The 20,438-nt window shown below is 32.4% G+C and overlaps 1 protein-coding gene across 2 annotated transcripts; it reads right to left on the bottom strand.

The window, feature by feature from the left end:
- Positions 1–8,562: 8,562 nt before the first annotated feature.
- LOC127729690 (uncharacterized) lies at positions 8,563–20,177 on the bottom strand. 2 transcript variants are annotated; one of them, XM_052237539.1, is made up of 6 exons: positions 20,070–20,177; positions 12,372–12,645; positions 11,817–11,882; positions 10,680–10,766; positions 10,279–10,413; positions 8,563–8,932 (listed from the first exon to the last, which is right to left on the bottom strand). In XM_052237539.1, the coding sequence occupies exons 2-6, from the start codon at positions 12,627–12,629 to the stop codon at positions 8,678–8,680; spliced, it is 801 nt and encodes a 266-aa protein (XP_052093499.1). In that variant the 5' UTR covers positions 12,630–12,645; positions 20,070–20,177; the 3' UTR covers positions 8,563–8,677. The 2 variants fall into 2 exon arrangements, with proteins under 2 accessions (XP_052093499.1, XP_052093498.1); XM_052237538.1 differs by lacking the exon at positions 20,070–20,177 and adding an exon at positions 15,245–15,385.
- Positions 20,178–20,438: the final 261 nt, after the last annotated feature.

Raw genomic sequence — 20,438 nt, 5'->3', positions numbered from 1 at the left:
GGCAATGTTGTAGGAACAATCTTTCTAGATTTAAAAAAAGCATTTGATCTGGTTAATCACATCAATCTGCCATAAATTACATTTATACAAAGTCTCTGATCATTCAATAAAATGGTTTGAGTCGCACCTGTCTAACAGAACAAAAATGTGCTCTGGTAATACAGCCTCAGATTCTAAATGTATCAAATATGGGGTTCCCCAAGGGTCTATTTTAGGTCCCCTTCTGTTTGTTTTATTCATAAATGACATGACTTTAGAAGCCACTCATACAGCCATTGATATGTATGCTGATGATACAACACGTCATACATATGGAACAAATAAGGAAGAGATAGAAAGAAAATTAAATTACGATGCCAACACCATACATAATTGGTGTTTGAACAATTATTATAGGATGGTTATAAATCCTTTAAAAACTACTTCTATGTTGATTGGAACAAATAAGAAACGGACTTTCCTAGGAAATAAAATGAATATATCAATACAAGATAGCCCAATCACACCCGTTGAAATACAGAAACTTGGGTGTATATATTGACAAAAATTTGGACTGGAAATTTCAATTGACTATGTATGTAAAAACTTAAGTTCTCGTATCGCACTGCTATCTAGAATTAAGAAATTTTTGGATATTAGTAGTAGAAGGCTGTTTTATAATGCTTATATTCTGCCTATATTTGATTTTTGTTGCTCAATATGGGGAAATTGTTATGAAGATGGATATCAAAAAAAGTCTTTAAATGCAGAAAAGAGCTGCAAGGATTATACTTGATGCACAATACTAACACCTAGTAAAAATTTATTTAAAGAGCTAAAATGGTTAAATTTCAAATCTAGAATTTCTTATCATAAACTTGTTTTTGTTCATAAAATTCTCAACGATAAAGCACCTGATAACTTAAAGGAACTCTGTTGTCCAATTGTTAACCTACATAGTAGAAATCTAAGGTCATCTGCAAATAATAATTTAGCTGTTGTGCGACCGAACACAAATTCAATGAAGAAATCTTTCACATATAGCTCCTCAATACTTTGGAATAAACTACTAAATGCAATAAAATGTTGTGAAATCCTGGACACTTTTAAACAAAAATGTGTAGATTTCTTGACTGTAAATGATTTATTACAACTCACTCATATTTAAATGATTTTGTATTTTATGTATATACATATGAATTTAATTTTCTCTTGTTCTACAAACGACAATGTATAGTTAGCATGAATATTGCATCTACATAATATGTTCAAAATTGTAAGCTTTGTAATATTTGTATTGTTAGTTCTTAGTGAGGGCCTCAAGGTAGATTAGTGAATGCTAATTGAGTCACCCTCTTTCAATAAAGTCATTACTTACTTACTTAAGAAAATCTGGTCTATAAAATCTAGGTCACCGTTTTGTCAGAAATCAGTACGGACATTTAGGCAGACCTGGTTTGCCAATAATAATTGCCCAGAAAGGCACTCAAGTCACATTTACTTCCAGTCAGTATGGATGGACTGCTGTAACTATAAGGTAATAATTGAATGACAAAGAAATACAGTTTGATCAGTGTTCACCTCTCAAGGTCGTATTAAAATCGAAAAATAGACTGAAAATGACAATTTTTCAGTAGGGGTGGGTTCAAACCCAGCAGAAAATTTTATTTATATGAACCGAATGTAGACATGTTTAAAATCTCCTTATTTCAGTGTACGGCAGAACTCAAGCCTTTTCAACACTGTTACTGATACACCATCATATTTTATTGTCCTTATCATTTTCGTGGTTAAAAACGGGTAATTTATAGATCTTGTGCTCCATTTTGCGATGAAATAACTCCAAAAACGCCTGAAAAATGTCGATTTTTTACCTCCTGTTCAAGCGTTAATTATGTAAACAAGACAAAGAGTGACGGGAAGTTCTTGGTATAGTCATGTGCCTTTATCTATCTGGGTCACATGTTTTTATATCCCAACCAATGAAAAGCTTTAGGATGCAATTGTGTCAGTTATTTCCAGACGTATGGTATTACACGCGGTTTTTTGGAAGTCAACGGAGGTCGAAACTTTATTTATCATATTTCAATAACGAACCAATTATTTTAATATTTTTTTTTGCAGTCGTTTAACAAAATCTATTCTGATGAAAATTAAACCGCAAATACTGTTGAATGATAAGTCGTTTCGATAAATTTATTGTCTGAATCACATGCTACGTTTTTGTTTACACGCTGATTACAGCGCCTCCTCGAAATTTTTAGATTATGTCCCCTTTCCCGAGTTACCACCGGAAGGAACTCTTCAATGTCACTGGCTTTCCCACTGTAACTGTTATGCATCTAAAATAACTTGTGCAACCAATCTATAACAATGTGTGCTTAATTGTAACTCTTTAGTACACATTTATATGTAAAATGAGTAGTATGAAGGTTGATATGGCATATTATTTATATATATATCACTAGAATGTGAATAACAAATTGTACACAGGGATGAATTCTTGCCAATTTCTATTTAATTCAAAATCTCTGGTGCCACGAGTATTTCATGTCAGTTCAAAAAAAGAAGACGTGATCTGATATTGCACATGAGACAATTATCCATCAAAGAACCAACGACAAGGACATAAACAGCAAAAAAAGGTAACGGTGTGGCATTCAACAAAGAGCTTATCCCAAAGCATATAGAAAGCTATACAAGTTCCCTGGGAAAAAATGTTAAATAAAATTGAGAATGGAAATGGGGAATGTGTCAAAAAGACAACAACCCGACCAAAGAGCAGAAAATAGCCCAAGACCATCAGTGGGTCTTCAACACAGCGAGAAAATCCCGCACCCGGAGGCGGGCTTCAGCTGGCCCCTAAACAAAAATATGTACTAGTTCAATGAAAATGGACGTCACACTAAACTCCAAAACATAAAATGAACTAAATTTTTAAAAAACATACCAGACTAAAAAAGGCCAGAGGTGAGATCTCAACCCTCCCCCTATACCTCTAGCCAATGTAGAATAAACAAACACACAGCAATACGCACAGTAAAACTCAGTTTAAAAGAAGCTCGAGTCCGATGTCAGAAAAGGTAACAAACGAAAATAAGCAAAATGACAATGATATATAAATTAACAAAGGACTACTAACAGTTACTGACATGCCAGCTCCAGACCTCAATTAAACTGATTGAAAGATTATGTATTCATCATATGAAAATCTAGCACAATCCCTCCCGTTAGGGGTTTAGTATCATATCATCATAAAACATATGAGAAGAACATAACCCGTATCATGCCAACAACTGGCATTCAAAATATTTATAATTTAATGGCTCTTTCCAACAGATTTTTCAAAATAGAAATATCATCGATACACGGCTTACATCACGTGCGTTGGCACATACAAATTGCAACGATTATCAATGGGTCTGAAAACTGAAATATTCAGCTTTAATTTGACAAGGTGCTCAATGGTTTAATACTTATATTTAAAACATGCCTCTATTACTTGGACAATGTGTTGACACTTGAGAAACATTTGGGACGACTTGAACAAGATTTTCGATATATTTCGATCAGCAGGATTAAAGTAAGGTCCAAAGAAGTGTCATTTTGCAAACAAAAAATTGTATTTTATTGGTCATGAACTTTCAAAGGATGTTATTCGTCCTCCAAAGATCTTTTTCAGGTTAAGTTGATTACCTCGAACCTAATATCATTAAACATCTATGTCGTCTTATCGGCATTTTTAACTGGTCGAGGAAATTTATTCCTCCAAAAGTCCTGATTTCAGTGCCTTGAATTATCCACTGAATAAACCTTTGAAAAAATCTATGTTTCGAATGGAAAGCTTAGGAAAGAATGCCAATGTATAAATGGTTTGAAAACACGTCTTGTTAACACTGACATTTAACGTTTTCCGTCTTTTGACCTACCAATTCGACTTGAACAAGACCCGTCTACCCGAAACATTGGATATATGCTTTACCATAAAGATTCGCAAAATAATGAACTAAAAATAATCCGCTTTGTTACGAAATCTCTAAAGACATGTCAACAGTCATATGGACCGACAAAATTGGAATTTTAAGTCGCAAAGTAGCGTATTTGATTTTGCCGGTTCGTTAAGGAGGTTCACAATGCAACTGCTTTTTCATACGCTATTTAAAGGGCCAAATATGAAATATGGCTGGTCATTCTAAAACACTTTTCATTTTTAATCACGTACAATCGATCCGGGCAGGTTGCAGATGCTTCGTTTTGCTGGGAAAATGCATATAGTTTACAAGTTAAAAGTTCAACGAATGAAGATCCTTAATAATCGTATATAACTGATGTAGTCGAAGATATTGATTTATCAGGGGACATAACTTTCCTGATCTATTTCTACTTCAGAAAGATATGTCTAATGATCTATCAGACAATGACATAATACACACTTGAAAGGAAATACCGATAGTTCCAGTTATATTTTGCAACAAAAATCAGGAACCATTTAATGACGACACCGATGATCCTTTAGACTTTGAAAACAAAAACACACTCACCAGGAAATGCAAAAAAAAGTAGGGCTATCAATGGCATAGCTAAAATTGCACTTTCTGCGCAGTTTACGAAATAGTTAACAACTGATTATCAAACTTATTATTACTCGTTTGTATGACAATCAACCCTCTCTCACCCGTCCCAAAAACGTGCTCGGTCCATGTTGTTGGATGCCCTGGCTTACATATTGATACAATGCGTAGTGTATCGGAAATACGAGCAAAATCTGAGCATTATAAATTCTATTGTTACATAAAAATAAGAAGATGTGGTATGAGCTGCCAATGAGACAATTCTCTACAAGAGACCAAATGACACAGAAATTAACAACTATAGGTCACCGTACGGCCTTCAACAATGAGCAAAGCCCATACCACATAGTCAGCTATACTATATAGTAAAAGGCCCCGAAATGACAAATGTTAAACAATTCAAACGAGAAAACTAACGGCTTAATTTATGTACAAAATAATGAACAAAAAACAAATATGTTACACAGCAACAAACGACAACCACTGAATTACAGGCTCCTGACTTGGGACAGGAACATACAGAATGTGGCGGGGTTAAACTTGTTTGAAGGCGCCAACCCTCCCCTAATCTGGGACAGTGGTGTAACAGTACAACATAAAAACAAACTATAAAAATCAGTTGAAAAAGGCTTAACTCATGAGATGGATACAAATAGAAATACATCTAACAAATACATAGAGTGGACGTGGACAAGTACTTATACATCCCTACAACAAAATGATACTAAGTCCAGATCTGAGAGTACTCGCAGTTACTGACAGCTAGTTCAAAGCTAATAACAACTAATAAAACACATCATGCATCTAAAAATAAAATATCAATTAGTACACATCCAACATCCAATGGAAATAGAGTAAAGAGGTCATAAACAGTCGGAGACTCAGAAAAACATGACCTTGTGCAATGCTAAGATACAGGTATCGACAGATTGTAGAGCCATGAATGTGCATATGTTTATAAAAATAATATTAAGTTTGATTTAAATTTACTGATAACAAAATCAATTCAAATACCAATTAAAACAATATTCAAAGATCTAATCACAGTGTTGAATTGGTAACCTTTTAGAATAACTTTATTTAAAGGATCGAATCGTTTCTAAATTTCCGGGCTCGGTAATCAACATCTCCGTAAAAATGAGGATGTGCTATCCCGTTTGAAATACGTTTTTTACAGGTACAACCAAACTTCAAAACCAAATCTTTATATTTATGGAAGAATTCAGTAAAGGTTTTAAGTAACTTGTGGTAACGAAATCCCTGACTTAATGATTTACCAGTAACACATAGATTACGTTCATTGAAATCCAAAACGTCACAACAGACACGGGCATAGCAAACGAGTTGTGATATATGGTAAGATAGTGCCAAAGGAACATCACCGTCCAAAAAAGGAAAATTTACAATAGGAAACGAAAGATCGTCCCTTTTGTCGTAAATTTCAGTGTAGAGTTTCCCGTGTAAAACTGAAATATCTAAATCTAGAAAAAGACGGTTATTGCCGTTCATATTTGATTTATTTAAAATAAGTTCCTTTGTATAAATTTCGGCAGTATATTTAGAAAATTCCTGATTATTTAACGAAAAAGTATCATCAAGATAACGGTAAATGTTGTTGAATTTATCAATTAAATGCAATTTAGACGGGTCTTTACTGAGTTTGGTCATAAACTGTGATTCATAACAGTACAAGAACAAGTCTGCTATTAAAGGGGCGCAATTGGTGCTCAAAGGAATACCTACAACCTGTCGATAAAAAATTTTGCCGAAACGTACATCAATATTATCAAGGAGAAAAATTAACAGCTTCAATCATCTCATCACACCTCTAGTAAGTATATCTAGCATATTTACCTTTCTCATTAGAGAAGAAGGCTTTAAATGAGTTGCAGCAAATATATTTGATTTACCAAACGATCATTTAATTGAATAGGAAAACTTTTGTTTGATAAGATTGAGTGGAAGTGTAGTGTAAAGTGTTGAAAAGTCAAAACTGTCAACAGAATCTAAAGGATCATCAAAAGCACGTAATTTATCTAAACATCCAAAGAATTTTTTACACTCCAAAAATAGTTAATTCCACTATTTTCATATATTTTATTACAAATGTTAATGCTAAGTCCACATAGCAGTTATCTGCTCCCACAGAAATATCGATAGTTTATACCTTATGGTACATGGCTCGCCGCTATGTGGTCATAGCGAAATTCAAAATACACTAGATCGTTTTAGAGAATTATTATTTTCCTAGGATGGGGAACAATGTCACAGACTTTGTTGTGTCGTACCATGACTGTCAATCCACGAAAGTGTCAAATCTGAAAACAAAGCCATATTTTCTAATGGTCCCACTTTCAGCTCATTCCATTATACACAAAATTAAACCGTATAGTATGTTATCAGCATCACAAGACAACGATAATTCGGGTGAACTACATCCGTAACATATAAAAAGTAAAATCACAAAAATACTTTACTCCGAGGAAAATTCAAAAAGGAAAGTCCCCAATCAAATGGCAAAATCAAAAGTTCAAACACATCAAACGAATGGATAACAACTGTCGTATTCCTGACTTGGTACAGGCATTTTCTTATGTAGAAAATGGTGGATTGAACCTGGTTTTATAGCTAGCTAAACCTCTCACTCGTATGACAGTCGCATCAAATTCCATTATATTGACAACGATGCGTGAACAAAACAAACAGATACAATAGGTAAAAATGTCAAAAATAGGGGTACAGCAGTCAACATTGTGTTATCATCTTAATCACTATAAAAACAAACAAATGTAACGAAGAAGCACAAAAAAAAAATGAAAATAAAATGAAATCAGAAGTTCGTCTAGAAAACAAAACTCGTTTACCTGCACTATATAGAGATTCTGATTTTACAAATCTAGATTCTGTTGCGTCGGAAAAAGACATTGGTTTTCAAGTCAAACGTCTTTTGTCGAAAAACGAAATCAGGGAGGATTTCTATATCTTGATCAAATTGTTGGTAAACCAGCCGAAAACGCAGTGGTTTACAGGTTAAAAATTACCGCCGAAAGCTTGTAACCTTCTGCTTAAACGACCACCACCTTTTTATCGGAGAATGAATATTTAATCAATATATGTGGGATTGCTCTGTTTTTAAATAATTTGTATAAAGTTGTATTCTCGTTTAAATTTACTGTTTTTGGCGATAATTATATCTCATATACCAGGCTATATCTAATATACCAGGCCAAGTACACGACACAATTAAAAAGTTCTCATCATTTTGAAATTTTTGAATTTTTGATAGATACTTTTACAAAAGAGTGCCAATCGAAAGATCTTGATGGCTACGTTTACAGTAAGGAATCTACACCAGACTCAAGCTAGCGACACCTAAAGATCACAATAAGAATATAATTCACAGAATAATCCTTTCGACAAATTTCCTCTTTATAGTAACAGCGGTATCAATCTTGTTTTGTAATCGAAAGCATAAGACATATTTGTAATGGAAAACCTTTCATTTGACCGTTTCCTTTTTTATCGAATTACAACCGCCTCTGTTGTTTTTTAGATAGTAAATCTTGTTCTGGATTGCGGTCTCTTATTGACATATATCCCAAGTCTCCTTCGATCATAATTACTAGCAATGGGAAAATAAAATAAGTTCTAAAAGTGAAATGTACTTCATACCAGTGGATGTAGAAAGTCTTTTTTCTCAATTTTCTTATTCGATGTGCATGTCTAGACACACATTTGGACGGAATGTTCACGGCTCTAGTGGAGTAGTCAACAGGGATAGAATCATACGTTTATTGGAAGTTTCATGTACATGTACTTAAACATGACCGAATCGGGCTACAAAGAATACAAGAAACCACCTAGATCACCTTAGTATAATCAAAGTCAGTACTTTTTTTCAAAACGGTCTTAACAGTTTGAGAGATTAATGTGTTAAACCAAAGGACGACGATGCCGCTTGGAAGCTTGTTGGTTTTGGTCGTGAGTATAACAAAGTGTGTTTAACGTAGCGAAAGGGATCAACATAATTTATTTATATAAAAAAATTATATTATTTTATGAAAAGAACGGTTCCAAAAACTCTTTTGGATTCAATCTGAAGCCAAAATCAGATTTGTCATCCAGCATTAATCAGGAATGTTGTTATATATTATATGGTCTGCTGTAAAATTTGATCTTAGTGTTGTTATATTCTTAGAATGTGTTTTAAACATTGGTTGTTCACCAATATTGCGCTGTTGATTTCTGTTGATGATCCTAAATATATCTCTATTGTCTTGTAAGTAGTCTCGCTGTAAATGTGGGTTACCAGGCCGTGTCTGGAATTCTTGTTTTATTAGTTTATGCTGTGTTTGAATATTTGGCGTCAACAGCACTCTTACCTAGACAAAAATATTCAAAAGAAAACAAAATAGGTAATTAATGCATGTTTATTGTATTGGGTTATTATTATAGAAAAGTGTTATACGATTTAACGCTACATCCGCTGTCCATATTGTAACCTATCATACACAATATACATAGGACTAAAATGTAATGTTGGGTATACGACAATCGGAAAGTAACCAAACGACATATAAAAACCAAAAGACATTTAATTTAATGCTTTTATTTTATAAATGGTACAAATAGGGTGAGTTACAACCCTACGACATAAAATCTCAAAAGAAAAATAAGCTACTTGTCTAATTTTAACGATAGTCAGAACCCAAAAACTGAAATACTAAAAAATCGAAGTTAATATTATAATCAAAGATACAAAAAGGAACAAACACAAATTATACAAATTTCAAAGTCTTCTACATAAACTACTATTACGCTGAAAATGTTCATAAAAAGTAATGGCAGATCTTTATAAGTTTCTGTTTAATTTATTCACAATTGTTTTAGTCTCGGCTCGGGATGATTTAGTGCAGAGCCCATCTGTAGACATATGTCTATTGTTGAAGACTGTATGTTGGTAAAATTGTTAACATTCAATATTTTCTAAGCAAATCAATTATTTTGAATATGGGACAAGAGATAATAGAAAAATAATGAAAATTGATGATAACATCTGCTTGAACTTGAAAAATTACCAATCAGGAACAAAAAGGTAATTTATTGAATAAGATCCGACAGTAAGTTTGAAAAATAAAAGTATGAATACCAATGTAAAGATACAAAGCCTTGTGTATAGTACCATTTAAGTGCAACGTATATAGAAAAAATCATCAAAGATGCCAGGCTGATAATTTTATACGCCAGATACGCACGTTTCGTCTACAAAAGACTTGTCAGTCACGCTTGAATCAAATTTATTTTTAAAGTCAAATGAAGTACAAAGTTGAAGAGAGAGCTAACGTTTAACTTCTATATTAAGAGCTGGGGTGTCACTTTTATATTGAGAAATGCAGTGTTATTCTAAATTGTTGCTGAAGTTTAACTTCTAAATTGAGTGCTTAAGTTCAACATGTGGAGAGGCGGTTTAACTTACATTTAGAGAGCAGCAGCCGGTTGTACGAACGTGTCATTAGACTAATGAGTCATTAAGTCTTCATTAGCCTAATGCATTATAAAGGCTTAATGAAGACTTAATGACCCATTAGGCTAATACCACGTTCGTACAACCGGCTGCTGAATTGTAACAACTTTTAAGTTTATCTTTCATATTTAAACTTACCTTATATCATACATAGTGTTTCAGTTCTATACTGATAACTACATTTAGAGTTTTAGTATAACTTACCTTTGTTTCTTTTAATGTTGCACAACAGCAACACGCTATCGCTGATATGATACTGACTACAATTTCATTGAATGCAAAGAATGCTATAAGCAGCGGAACCAGCCATTTGTAGTCGGTACTGTAAAGCCCATGTCGCTGCAAATTTGAAGTCTTTTTATTATATGATTACAAAAATGTTTAAAGTTAAAGATAAAAAGTCAAAATAAATATATTACCGCATTTTGCTTTCTATATTAACTATACAACAAGGATTTAACATATAAATAACACACTATCATAACAATATGAATTCTTAGGGTATGGTCTTATGAAAATCAAGAACCGTGCGTAAACTTACTATAAAGCAGGTATTTTATGTAAATAACTATCCAATAACATTATACTAATATGTTTGCACCTACCAGTAAAGCTTCATATGCATTTACACATGCGCAGGCAGGACCAAACAACGCTGAACATAAAATACTCAGTATCAAGAAAGACATTTTCTGTAAAAACAAAAGTAACCACGAACATAAATTTCATTTACGTTATTCTGTGCTAGTAAATTATATGTAGATATCATGTCTTGTCGAAGATCTTTTTATTGTGTTCATCATATGTGTATAAAATATTTTAGTAGTATTAGATTAGAGGCAACAGTAGTTTACCGATGCTCAATCTTATAAACCCATATGAATAAGAAAATAAGTCAAATATTTGAGTGATTTTAGTATTCAATGAAAGATTTAACTTTGAATTTTTCGAAAAACTAAGAATTTTCTTATCCCAGGAATAGATTACCTTAGCCGTATTTGGCACAATTTTTTTGAATTTTGGGTCCTCAATGCTCTTCCAACTTTGTACTTGTTTGGCTTTATAACTATTTTAACCTGAGCGTCACTGATGAGTCTTATGTAGACGAAACGCGCGTCTGGCGTATTAAATTATAATCCTGGTACCTTTGATAACTATTAAGGGACTTGGTATCACTGAAAAACCATTGTTGAAAGTTTCTCCATTTTCACTGAACTAGTACACATTTTTGTTTAGGGGCCAGCTGAGGCCTGCCTCAGGGTGCTGGATTTTCTCGCTGGGTTGAAAACCCATTGGTGGCCTTGGGCTGTATTCTGCTCTTTGGTCAGGCTGTTGTCTCTTTGACACTTTCCCTATTTCCATTCTCACTTTTATCTTTTGAATAACGAAATTAAAATAGGAGAGCATATTTGCCTCCTCTGATCAGAAAGTATCTGTTTTTGTACTACAAAACTTCAATGCGCTCTAATATGCAATTACATGTAAATGTATGTTGAATATTTCAGTAAAAGCCAGGATAAGGCATAATTTTAATATAAAATGACTGTCACTATATTAATATTTAAAACAAAATAGCTATGAATGCTAAAATTGTAGAATTTTACATAGAAAGCAATAGGGCTATGAATAAGTGGTTTTACTCCTTAAGTTTTTGGGATTATGAATAAGAGAGAGCTTTTAGCATTAGGTTATCTGTAAAATGTTTGAAAAAAATTTTGTACATAAAATACGTTTATACTCACAAAGCAGTAAATACTAGACTTCTTTTGTCTTGATATATTAAGCGCCATAGTACCACACATGCAGAACTGAAAAATATTATCGACAAGAATGTCTTCGTATTTAAAGATTTAATGGTCTGTTCTGGTCCGTATCATCCAATGATATTGAATAAAGGAAACGCAAAATTAACAAATTGAAATAAAAAGGGTGGCGGTATATTCCTTTGAAAAAAAATAATTAAGTTTTAAAAAAGACCAAACAGTTGTTTGAAGAAAAAAAAGAAATACGTATAATTATCATTAAAAACAGAAAAAAGGATAATAAATAAAATCCCTTTACTTTCAAGATTGAAAAACGTTTATGCACAAAATAATTGACTAGCTAGCTGTGGTACTGCAGTATTTCCGAATAGTGAATTATTCTAAATCTCATAGGTTTACAGTCGTATAAATAGTTTATTGGGTTTGCTCTTTCCATTATCCTGGAGTGTAAATTATTTTCCGAGTTCGATATATGTTTGTAATATCAAGATCGTATACTTCAAACATTACTTATATAAGTAAGTCTTTTCTTACCCATATACCACACCACATTGGCGTAGACGATATAGAGATCTGCATTGCTAGTTCCTGTTTTTCCTTTAAGGCTTTGTCAGTAAATGTTGGAGATTCATCCATTACTACAAAGGTCACAACATTGATTATTCCTAGAATCATGCACGTGACACTTAGTCCAACATGTATTGCTCCAATGACTTTGATGCCAGAAAAAGGGAACTTCTCAAGACCGTCTATTTCAAAACCTTCAAATTGTGTAATTTCGTTCTTTTCCATTGTGTGGATTACCTGACTAAAATATATTTTCACAATATAAATGTATAAAACAGTTACAATCGGTATAGAAGGGATGAAGAAGAAGACGCATCAAAGAGGTCAAGTGACCAAAGGTGCTGACATGAAATTGAACGATATCTGTGCCAATTTTCATAGAATACGGTGAAATGCAATGCTACATAAAATGACATCTATTTGATGTTGTAGAGCCGACAATCCTCTCTATAAAAAATCAAACTCAAACAGATATTGCCGAAGATGTTTGTCATTTAATAAATAGTCAGTACTCTGGGAATAGTATAGCCATTGCGGTTAGTCCATTTTGTACGTAAATATATATTTAATGATTGGAGATGTTCTGCATGTATAAATGAGTCAATACGACTTAAACTGTTAACATCCAAATATTTGCTAAAAGATTTGATAACAGATAAAGATAATTTATTAAATTTGAAATTGTTAAACTCAAATGGAAAGGAAAAAATGTACCCCGTATTCCATCTACATCGAAAAGATACATAATTTATTTCGTTTACTATAACATGCAGAATTAGCTAATACATTCAAAATACTAAAATGGAAATAAAGTTGTTACACACTCTGAAGTACACTGCTGAATTATTAAGGATGCTAAAGCAAATAATGATACATGACAGATATGTGTATATCTGAATATAAAGATAGGAATCAGAAGTTAGACCCTTCAAACTCTTATTGTTTTAAATAAACACGTCATTAACAGTTCGTAAATTAATTTTAGATTATATAATTATTTTTCAGGGTAAGAGAAAACCCCCTTTCCTAGTAATGAAAGCAATTTAAATAAATATTACCACACACTTATAGCAATAAAAGGGAACATAGAGTAAGGTAAACGAGTTTGAAACCCAACAATTCAAGAGTACATATTATAAAAGCCATCAGGTTTAGGGAGAGAGTTTGGCGCCCGCTAATATTTCAACCCCCCACCCCCCACATTCTGTATGTGTCTGTCCCAAGTCAGGAACCTGTAATTCAGAGGTTGCCGTTTGTTGCTGTATATCATATTTTTTTTTCGTTTATTGTTTTGAACATAAATCAGGCCATTACTTTTCTCGTAAGAATTGTCTTACATTGGTCATTTCGGTGCCTTTTATAACTTGCTATGCGGAATGGGTTTTGCTTATTGTTGAAGCCCGTATGGTGACCTATAGTTGCTTACTTCTACGTCATTTTGTAACTGGTGGAGAGTTGTCTCATAGGCAGTCTTACCCCATCGTCATATTTCTATATCAAGTAAAAGGTCATAATGAGATCTTAAACATTTTTAAACTTGCATCTAAACAATTAAAAAACCTTTATTTCGCTCCGAGTTCAAGAAGAAAATAAAATAAACAGGTAAAATTGAAGATCTTACATCAACATTTAAATATTTTATTGGTAAGACTCCTGTCTTGGGACACATAAAACAGGAGGCGATGATAAGCTATTTTGTCAAAACATCTTCATGAAAATTAAACTAAATGCTACCGAATCATAGAATTATTAAAAGTACTGCAAAGTAAAAAAAAAAAAAAAAAAAACTATCTAAAGCTAGTTCAGTCCTTGCTAAAGTGACAGCAGAGCTTAGCAAAACTGAAAAGAATTTGTTTTCACATCCTGGATTGTGTTATCTATTCTGGTCATCAAACAAGTCAAAATAATAATAAAACAAATAATAAATAACATCGATAATTAACATTTTCAACAAGCAAAAAACTCAATGGTTTGGTTGAACTGTTTTGAACCTTGCAAATCTTGAATCAAAATCATTATAGAGAGTAACAGTTTGCAGACCGTTGTCATCCTAGTTCATATTCAATGTTATTTCGCGTTTTACCAACTGAAGAAAATGATGATGCAACACTAATAATACAACGACAAATTGTATTTCTATTTGACAGATTGCTCGCATATGTTTCGGGTGTCGTTGGGTTTGAACCCCGAATGTTTATAAAATATTGAATTATTCGAAACACTACTCACAGGCATAGATAGCGTTAGTCGTATTTGGCACAACATTTTGGTTTTTAATGATCTTCAACTTCATTTTTTATTTGCTCTTCTTTTTGTTTTATTTCGAGCAGTCTTATGTAGAAGAAACGCACGTATGTTACACCAAATTTTAAGCCTGGTAAATGTATCTTTAATGATTTTTAACCAAAGACTTTAACATGAGTATTATCGCTTCCCTAGACTGGCCCTTTCGGAAATCAGATTATTGTGTCCTGGTGTGGTAACATGTCTTCCTGCGGACTAAAAATATAAACTAGCACGATAAAAATCTGGTTCGGCGTGTAAGATTAATGAAAAGAAACGTTCGTATTCATTTTACATAACATGTATAAGTTAAGATACTTTTATTTTTATTTTATTTATTCATTTCATATAATACTTGTCGAAGGACGTTAAAAATCCATATATTTTTTCATTCCCATTCCCTTTTTCAATTCGTAAAATTGTCATAATAAATCATTTAATGTTTCCTGCGATTAAAATAGAAGAGAAAAAGGGAATGAACAAATAAAAAAAGAATGTAACAAAAACGGTTAATTATATCTCAAGATATCAAGTAATTATACATGTAAATCAATTACCTTTTTTCGTGTTTATAGTGTGGAACCTCTTTTCCATTTATCAGGTGTAGGAATTTTATCATTCCAACTACTATCATTGAATTACCAAATTCTTGTATTTGTAAATGATTTACAACATTTAATTTAATACTTTGACCGTAGTCAAGTATTGTTGTGACAGTGTGAAGGATCTTATTATTACTTTGAAAGAAGCTATATTTTGTATTTCGTATAAACTTTGCTTGTATCAGCTATAATTATTGACACGCAATCGGCTTCCTGTTTCCTGTTTAATGAAATGAACCAATCAGTTAATCGAAGTTATAAATGATTATTGTATAATATTTCATTATACCAAAGTTCGACCCTTGAACTGAATAGAATTTTTGTTTCTTAAATGTAAGATATATTAATATTATAGTAAAGTTTTATTTTTTTATATATGGGTTCGGTAAAAATAATATTTTTCGTCTCGTGTCGTATTTGCATTTGTACCAAATCTGTTTATTACTTTAAGTTGCTGAATTCATGCAAAAAAATAATACTTCCATGCATAGCTGCACCTGACAATCCTTAATAAACGTCAAAGACCTTTCAACGGATTTGATATTTTGATTGATGTAGCACACGTCGTTAGTTTCATCTTCAGTCCTTCAACTATCTATAACCCAAAAATGGTCATACTTCTGGTGTTCAATGGGTATTTCCATCTTATCGATAAATGATCGATTTGAGTTATCAATAGGTATCTCCATCTTATCGACAAAGGATCGATTTGAGTTATCAATGGGTATCTCCTTTTTATCGTTAAAGTATTGATTTGAGTTATCAATGAGTATCTCTATCTTATCGTTAAAGGATCGATTTGAGTTATCAATAGGTATCTCCATCTTATCGATAAATGATCGATTTGAGTTATCAATAGGTATCTCCATCTTATCGATAAAGGATCGATTTGAGTGATCAATAGGTATCTCCATCTTATCGACAAAGGATCGATTTGAGTTATCAATGGGTACCTCCTTTTTATGGTTAAAGTATCGATTTGAGTTATCAATGAGCATCTCTATCTTATCGTTAAAGGATCGATTTGAGTTATCAATAGGTATCTCCATCTTATCGATAAAGGATCGATTTAAGTTACCAATGGGTATCTCTATCTTATCGATAAAGGATCGATTTAAGTTATCAATGGGTGTCTCCATCTTATCGATAAAGGATCGATTTGAGTTATTGATTCTTGGTATTTTATGCCATTTTCAGCACTGTACGCTATATCATGGCGGCCAGGTTTAATTGATGGAGGAAGCATGGGTATGCCGTCGGAGAAAACAACCGATCTTCGGCAATTCTAAGATTAAGATCGGAGTCGAACAAACCTTGCCACGAACGGGTTCAAACTCGCATTTAGAAACGAATGTGCGGAGTATACGTCAATGAGACAGCTACCTATAACAACACAAATTACACAAAAGACATCTAGACATCAGTATTTGGTTATCCTAGTATTGCCTTATTATAAATTTATTTTAAAACCTCATCATAGATAACAGGATTAAAATAGTGTACGCCAGACCCGTGTTTCGACTACAAAAGACTCACCAGTGACACTCGAATAAAAAAAGTTAAAAAGGCCAAATAAAGTTCTAAGTTAAAGAGCAATGAGGACACAAAATTTCGAAGGTTTTGCCAAATACAGCTAAGGTAATTTGTTCCTGGGGTAGAAAATCCTTAGTTATCGAAACATTCAAAGTATTGTAAACAGTTCCTTTCTATTTATGACAATATCAATAATAATTCATGTCAACACAGAAATGCTAATTATAGATTTATTTTACAGACTTGTAAAGATCTGTCATTGACAAACCATTCTCTAAAGGACAGAAAGTAAAAAAATCACATTCCGTTGTATAACTTAAGACAAAAACTAACGAGTTTAAAGAATGTATGGGGCCCAGGGGGACATGGTCCCCTTATGGTGCTACATATATGGTTACATGTAATGCATCGACTGTTAATGCATATACTTTTTACATGTCCCACTCCAAACTTTGTCTAGTGTGGGCCTACTTTTTTCAAAATCCTGGATCCGCAGCTGGTCTGGTACGATTGATTCTAAAGCAATTGTGACTAAAGACAATTTTCGCAAGTTCTATTAAATCGTTGTAGCTTCTTTTTAATTTGGAATCTAAAAATATTAGATATGACAGCACTTGATGAAATATGATTAAGAAAGGAACTCCAAATGTAATTAGTAATTTTTTTAAATTCCCGAATAAATTAAAATGCATCTCATACCACATCTTCTTATATCTATCTACGATATAATTCCTATAATTACAGCTTTTCTGATGAAATATGATTAAGAAAGGAACTCCAAATGTAATTAGTAATTTTTAAAATTCCCAAATAAATTAAAATGCATCTCATACCACATCTTCTTATATCTATCTACGATATAATTCCTATAATTACAGCTTTTCTGATGAAATATGATTAAGAAAGGAACTCCAAATGTAATTAGTAATTTTTAAAATTCCCGAATAAATTAAAATGCATCTACGATATAATTCCTATAATTACAGCTTTTCTAAACAAATTATAATATTTATTTTTTTGTCTTCATTACTTTTTTAACGAATATTCTTTGATACGGTGACATCCAGTGCTCTACTCTACCTTTAATTGGCTTTTTTAATGTAATCGGGTTCAAAAAAAGGAGATACAAAAACATAAATTACACTCGGCATATGGTTCTGTGTCTTCCCAGAAATTTCGTCTATTACTGCGCACTGTTTTGTCCTATAAAGAATTTGATGTTGGTTGATGGTGGATGGTTGTATGCGTAGTCTTTCTTTTGACATAGTTACACATTATATGAGGGTCTGGATGGGGTTTACAGGATAAAGAATAATGAACATAATAAATAATGAAAAGAGAAAAATGAGCAAAAGTATAAAGAATAGAGAATAATTGGGTGCAACAATATAAAGAATAACTGGAAAATAAAAGAATACGGTAATACAATACTGGTTACAGAAATGAAGAAATGAAGAAATCGCCCATTTACTTGAACAATCAATAATACAATCATTTTCATGAGACTTTTACAGAATAGGCATTTTTTCTAAAGATACAGAAAAATGTCCCAAAAATTCAAGGAATACAGAAATTAAGGACCATCCATCCAGAGCCTCTTATTCTGATTCAAGATTATTTCATGGATTAACTATGATGAGGACTGTTGTATGTGGACCTAGAAAGTTTTCTTTTTTATTACTCGTTTGGATTTTTTTTTTTTTTTTTTTGTAGTGTTATTGTCTCATTTACATTTTTTTTACTCATAATCGTTTACTGTGATTTAAAATTACAACGAAAGACTTTTCGTTTGTCGTTTATCACTGTTTGTCAACTATTTTTAGTTGATGACAGAAATACAATGTCTGAAAATGAAAGAATACTTGATGAACCATGTAACACGTAAGCTGTCACGAAAAACTGATTCGAAATTAATTTGGATGATTCCATTCACAAATATATACAAAAACTATTGCCACTTGGATTTTGAATAATATACTTTCAAATAAGAAAAGGATTTCTTTTATAGTTTTAAGGTGTAATAAGGTTGATGTTACATACGCCAAAAGAATGGTAATGTAGCAAACAGGATGTAAACAGTCACACGCACTTGTTTGTGCGATATGTTACAAGCACTGCCAAAAAATGTCTATAATAGTGTTTAGAATTACATCTTGAAATAAAAGTAAAGTGTCGCCTGTAAGGAGGAACGTAGCTATAATCCGACACCCCGAAATTCCGACAGTTCGATAGTTCGACAGTCCGTTAATCCGACGGTCCGATAGTCCAACAGAAGTCGCTCTTCGCAAAGCTTTGCTGCGGCAGAGGGTGAGTCACTTCTTCAAAATAGCTTACTAGTATACTGTCAAAACGCGAGCAGTGTTTTAAATTTCAATAAACGGAATGTGTTGCAATGGGATCCCAATTAAATTTTATTCTGTTTGAAAAATTCATCTAAGTTTCCATTCCTGCTCCTCACGTGTGATGTATTTTGTGGTTGAATGTGAAATGTCATATATTATACTTTCTAGTCATAGAAGATTATGACACCATTTATGTGAAAAGGAACGGAACGGACATATTTGCCATGACACACATACAGTTCAGAGTGTAGGGTTATTTTTGTCGTTTGGTTACTGTCTCATTGACGTTTATCCCACATCTCTTTTCATTCATATAAAATTACTGACGGTGAAAGCATAATATATGCTGGGAAACTTTGTCATATATATAATAATTTATCTTTTATCAATATGATGTAATTTCATAATTGTTTAATAGGACATTAGTTGAATACATCTTATATTTATTAACATATTTACTTGTATTTATTATCTATACCGAATATAAATTGTGTGTTACATAACAGCGTAATGGTTGTTCAATGATGAATCAAAGTTACCCTGATCTGTAAGTCATCGTGGTCAAAATTTTATTTCCTTAATGGTTGTTAATATGGAAATAGATAGATAACATTATACAATATACAACATGTGCATGTAAAAAATTTAATTGCATAATAATATATTTTTACACAATTCATTCGTTTTCGGTTTCAAGCCATTATAATTAAATTGTGACTTCATACATTGTAATTAAGTCTCCTAAATTGATGTGGCGATTAATGATAATGATTGTTGATTGCTTAACGTCCAGTGGCAAATATTTCATGCATATTAAGGACGACCGATCAATGAAAAGAATCGTGAAAAAACAATTAAAGCTTTGTAATAGAAATATTAACAATACCTGAAATAAAAGAACAAACCTCCATGAACATATAAATTCACCGTTGTGATGAAGATGTTTTGTTTTCAATCCATAGATTCTTAAATCTGTTATGTGTGTAAATGTGTTTCTTTGTATGTATATACACTTAATGTAGTTTAGTGGTGATTAAATCTTTTCCCGTGTCCAATGAAGTGGAATGAAATGTAACATGTCAATCCGTGTTTCTTTTGATTTTAACTTTAAATATAATTATTATTTAAGAAGTAATGTATTTTTATGCGAAAAAACATTATTACCATTATTTTCTATCTGTACCATTTTGTGATGGTTACGCTCTCTCAAATCACGTCTCCGTGGTCTCGTACTTCAAACGTGAAGTAGGGCGTGGGTTCGGTAAATGCATTCG

The sequence above is a fragment of the Mytilus californianus genome, unplaced genomic scaffold, assembly GCF_021869535.1.
Source record: "Mytilus californianus isolate M0D057914Y unplaced genomic scaffold, xbMytCali1.0.p SCAF_2, whole genome shotgun sequence".
Lineage (NCBI taxonomy): Eukaryota > Metazoa > Mollusca > Bivalvia > Mytilida > Mytilidae > Mytilus > Mytilus californianus.
Note: the sequence above shows the minus strand (reverse complement) of the source record. Positions and strands in the feature narration are given on the sequence as shown.

What these genes read in the sequence shown, in the direction of transcription:
- LOC127729690 (XM_052237538.1), bottom strand. Translation starts at nt 15,321, where the DNA reads ATGATAGTAGTTGGAATGATAAAATTCCTACACCTGATAAATGGAAAA. An exon ending in CAATGTGGTGTGGTATATGG is followed by an intron (nt 11,883 to 12,371) that starts GTAAGAAAAGAC and finishes AATATTTTTCAG; the next exon opens with TTCTGCATGTGTGGTACTAT. An exon ending in CAACATTAAAAGAAACAAAG is followed by an intron (nt 8,933 to 10,278) that starts GTAAGTTATACT and finishes ATTTTTGTCTAG; the next exon opens with GTAAGAGTGCTGTTGACGCC.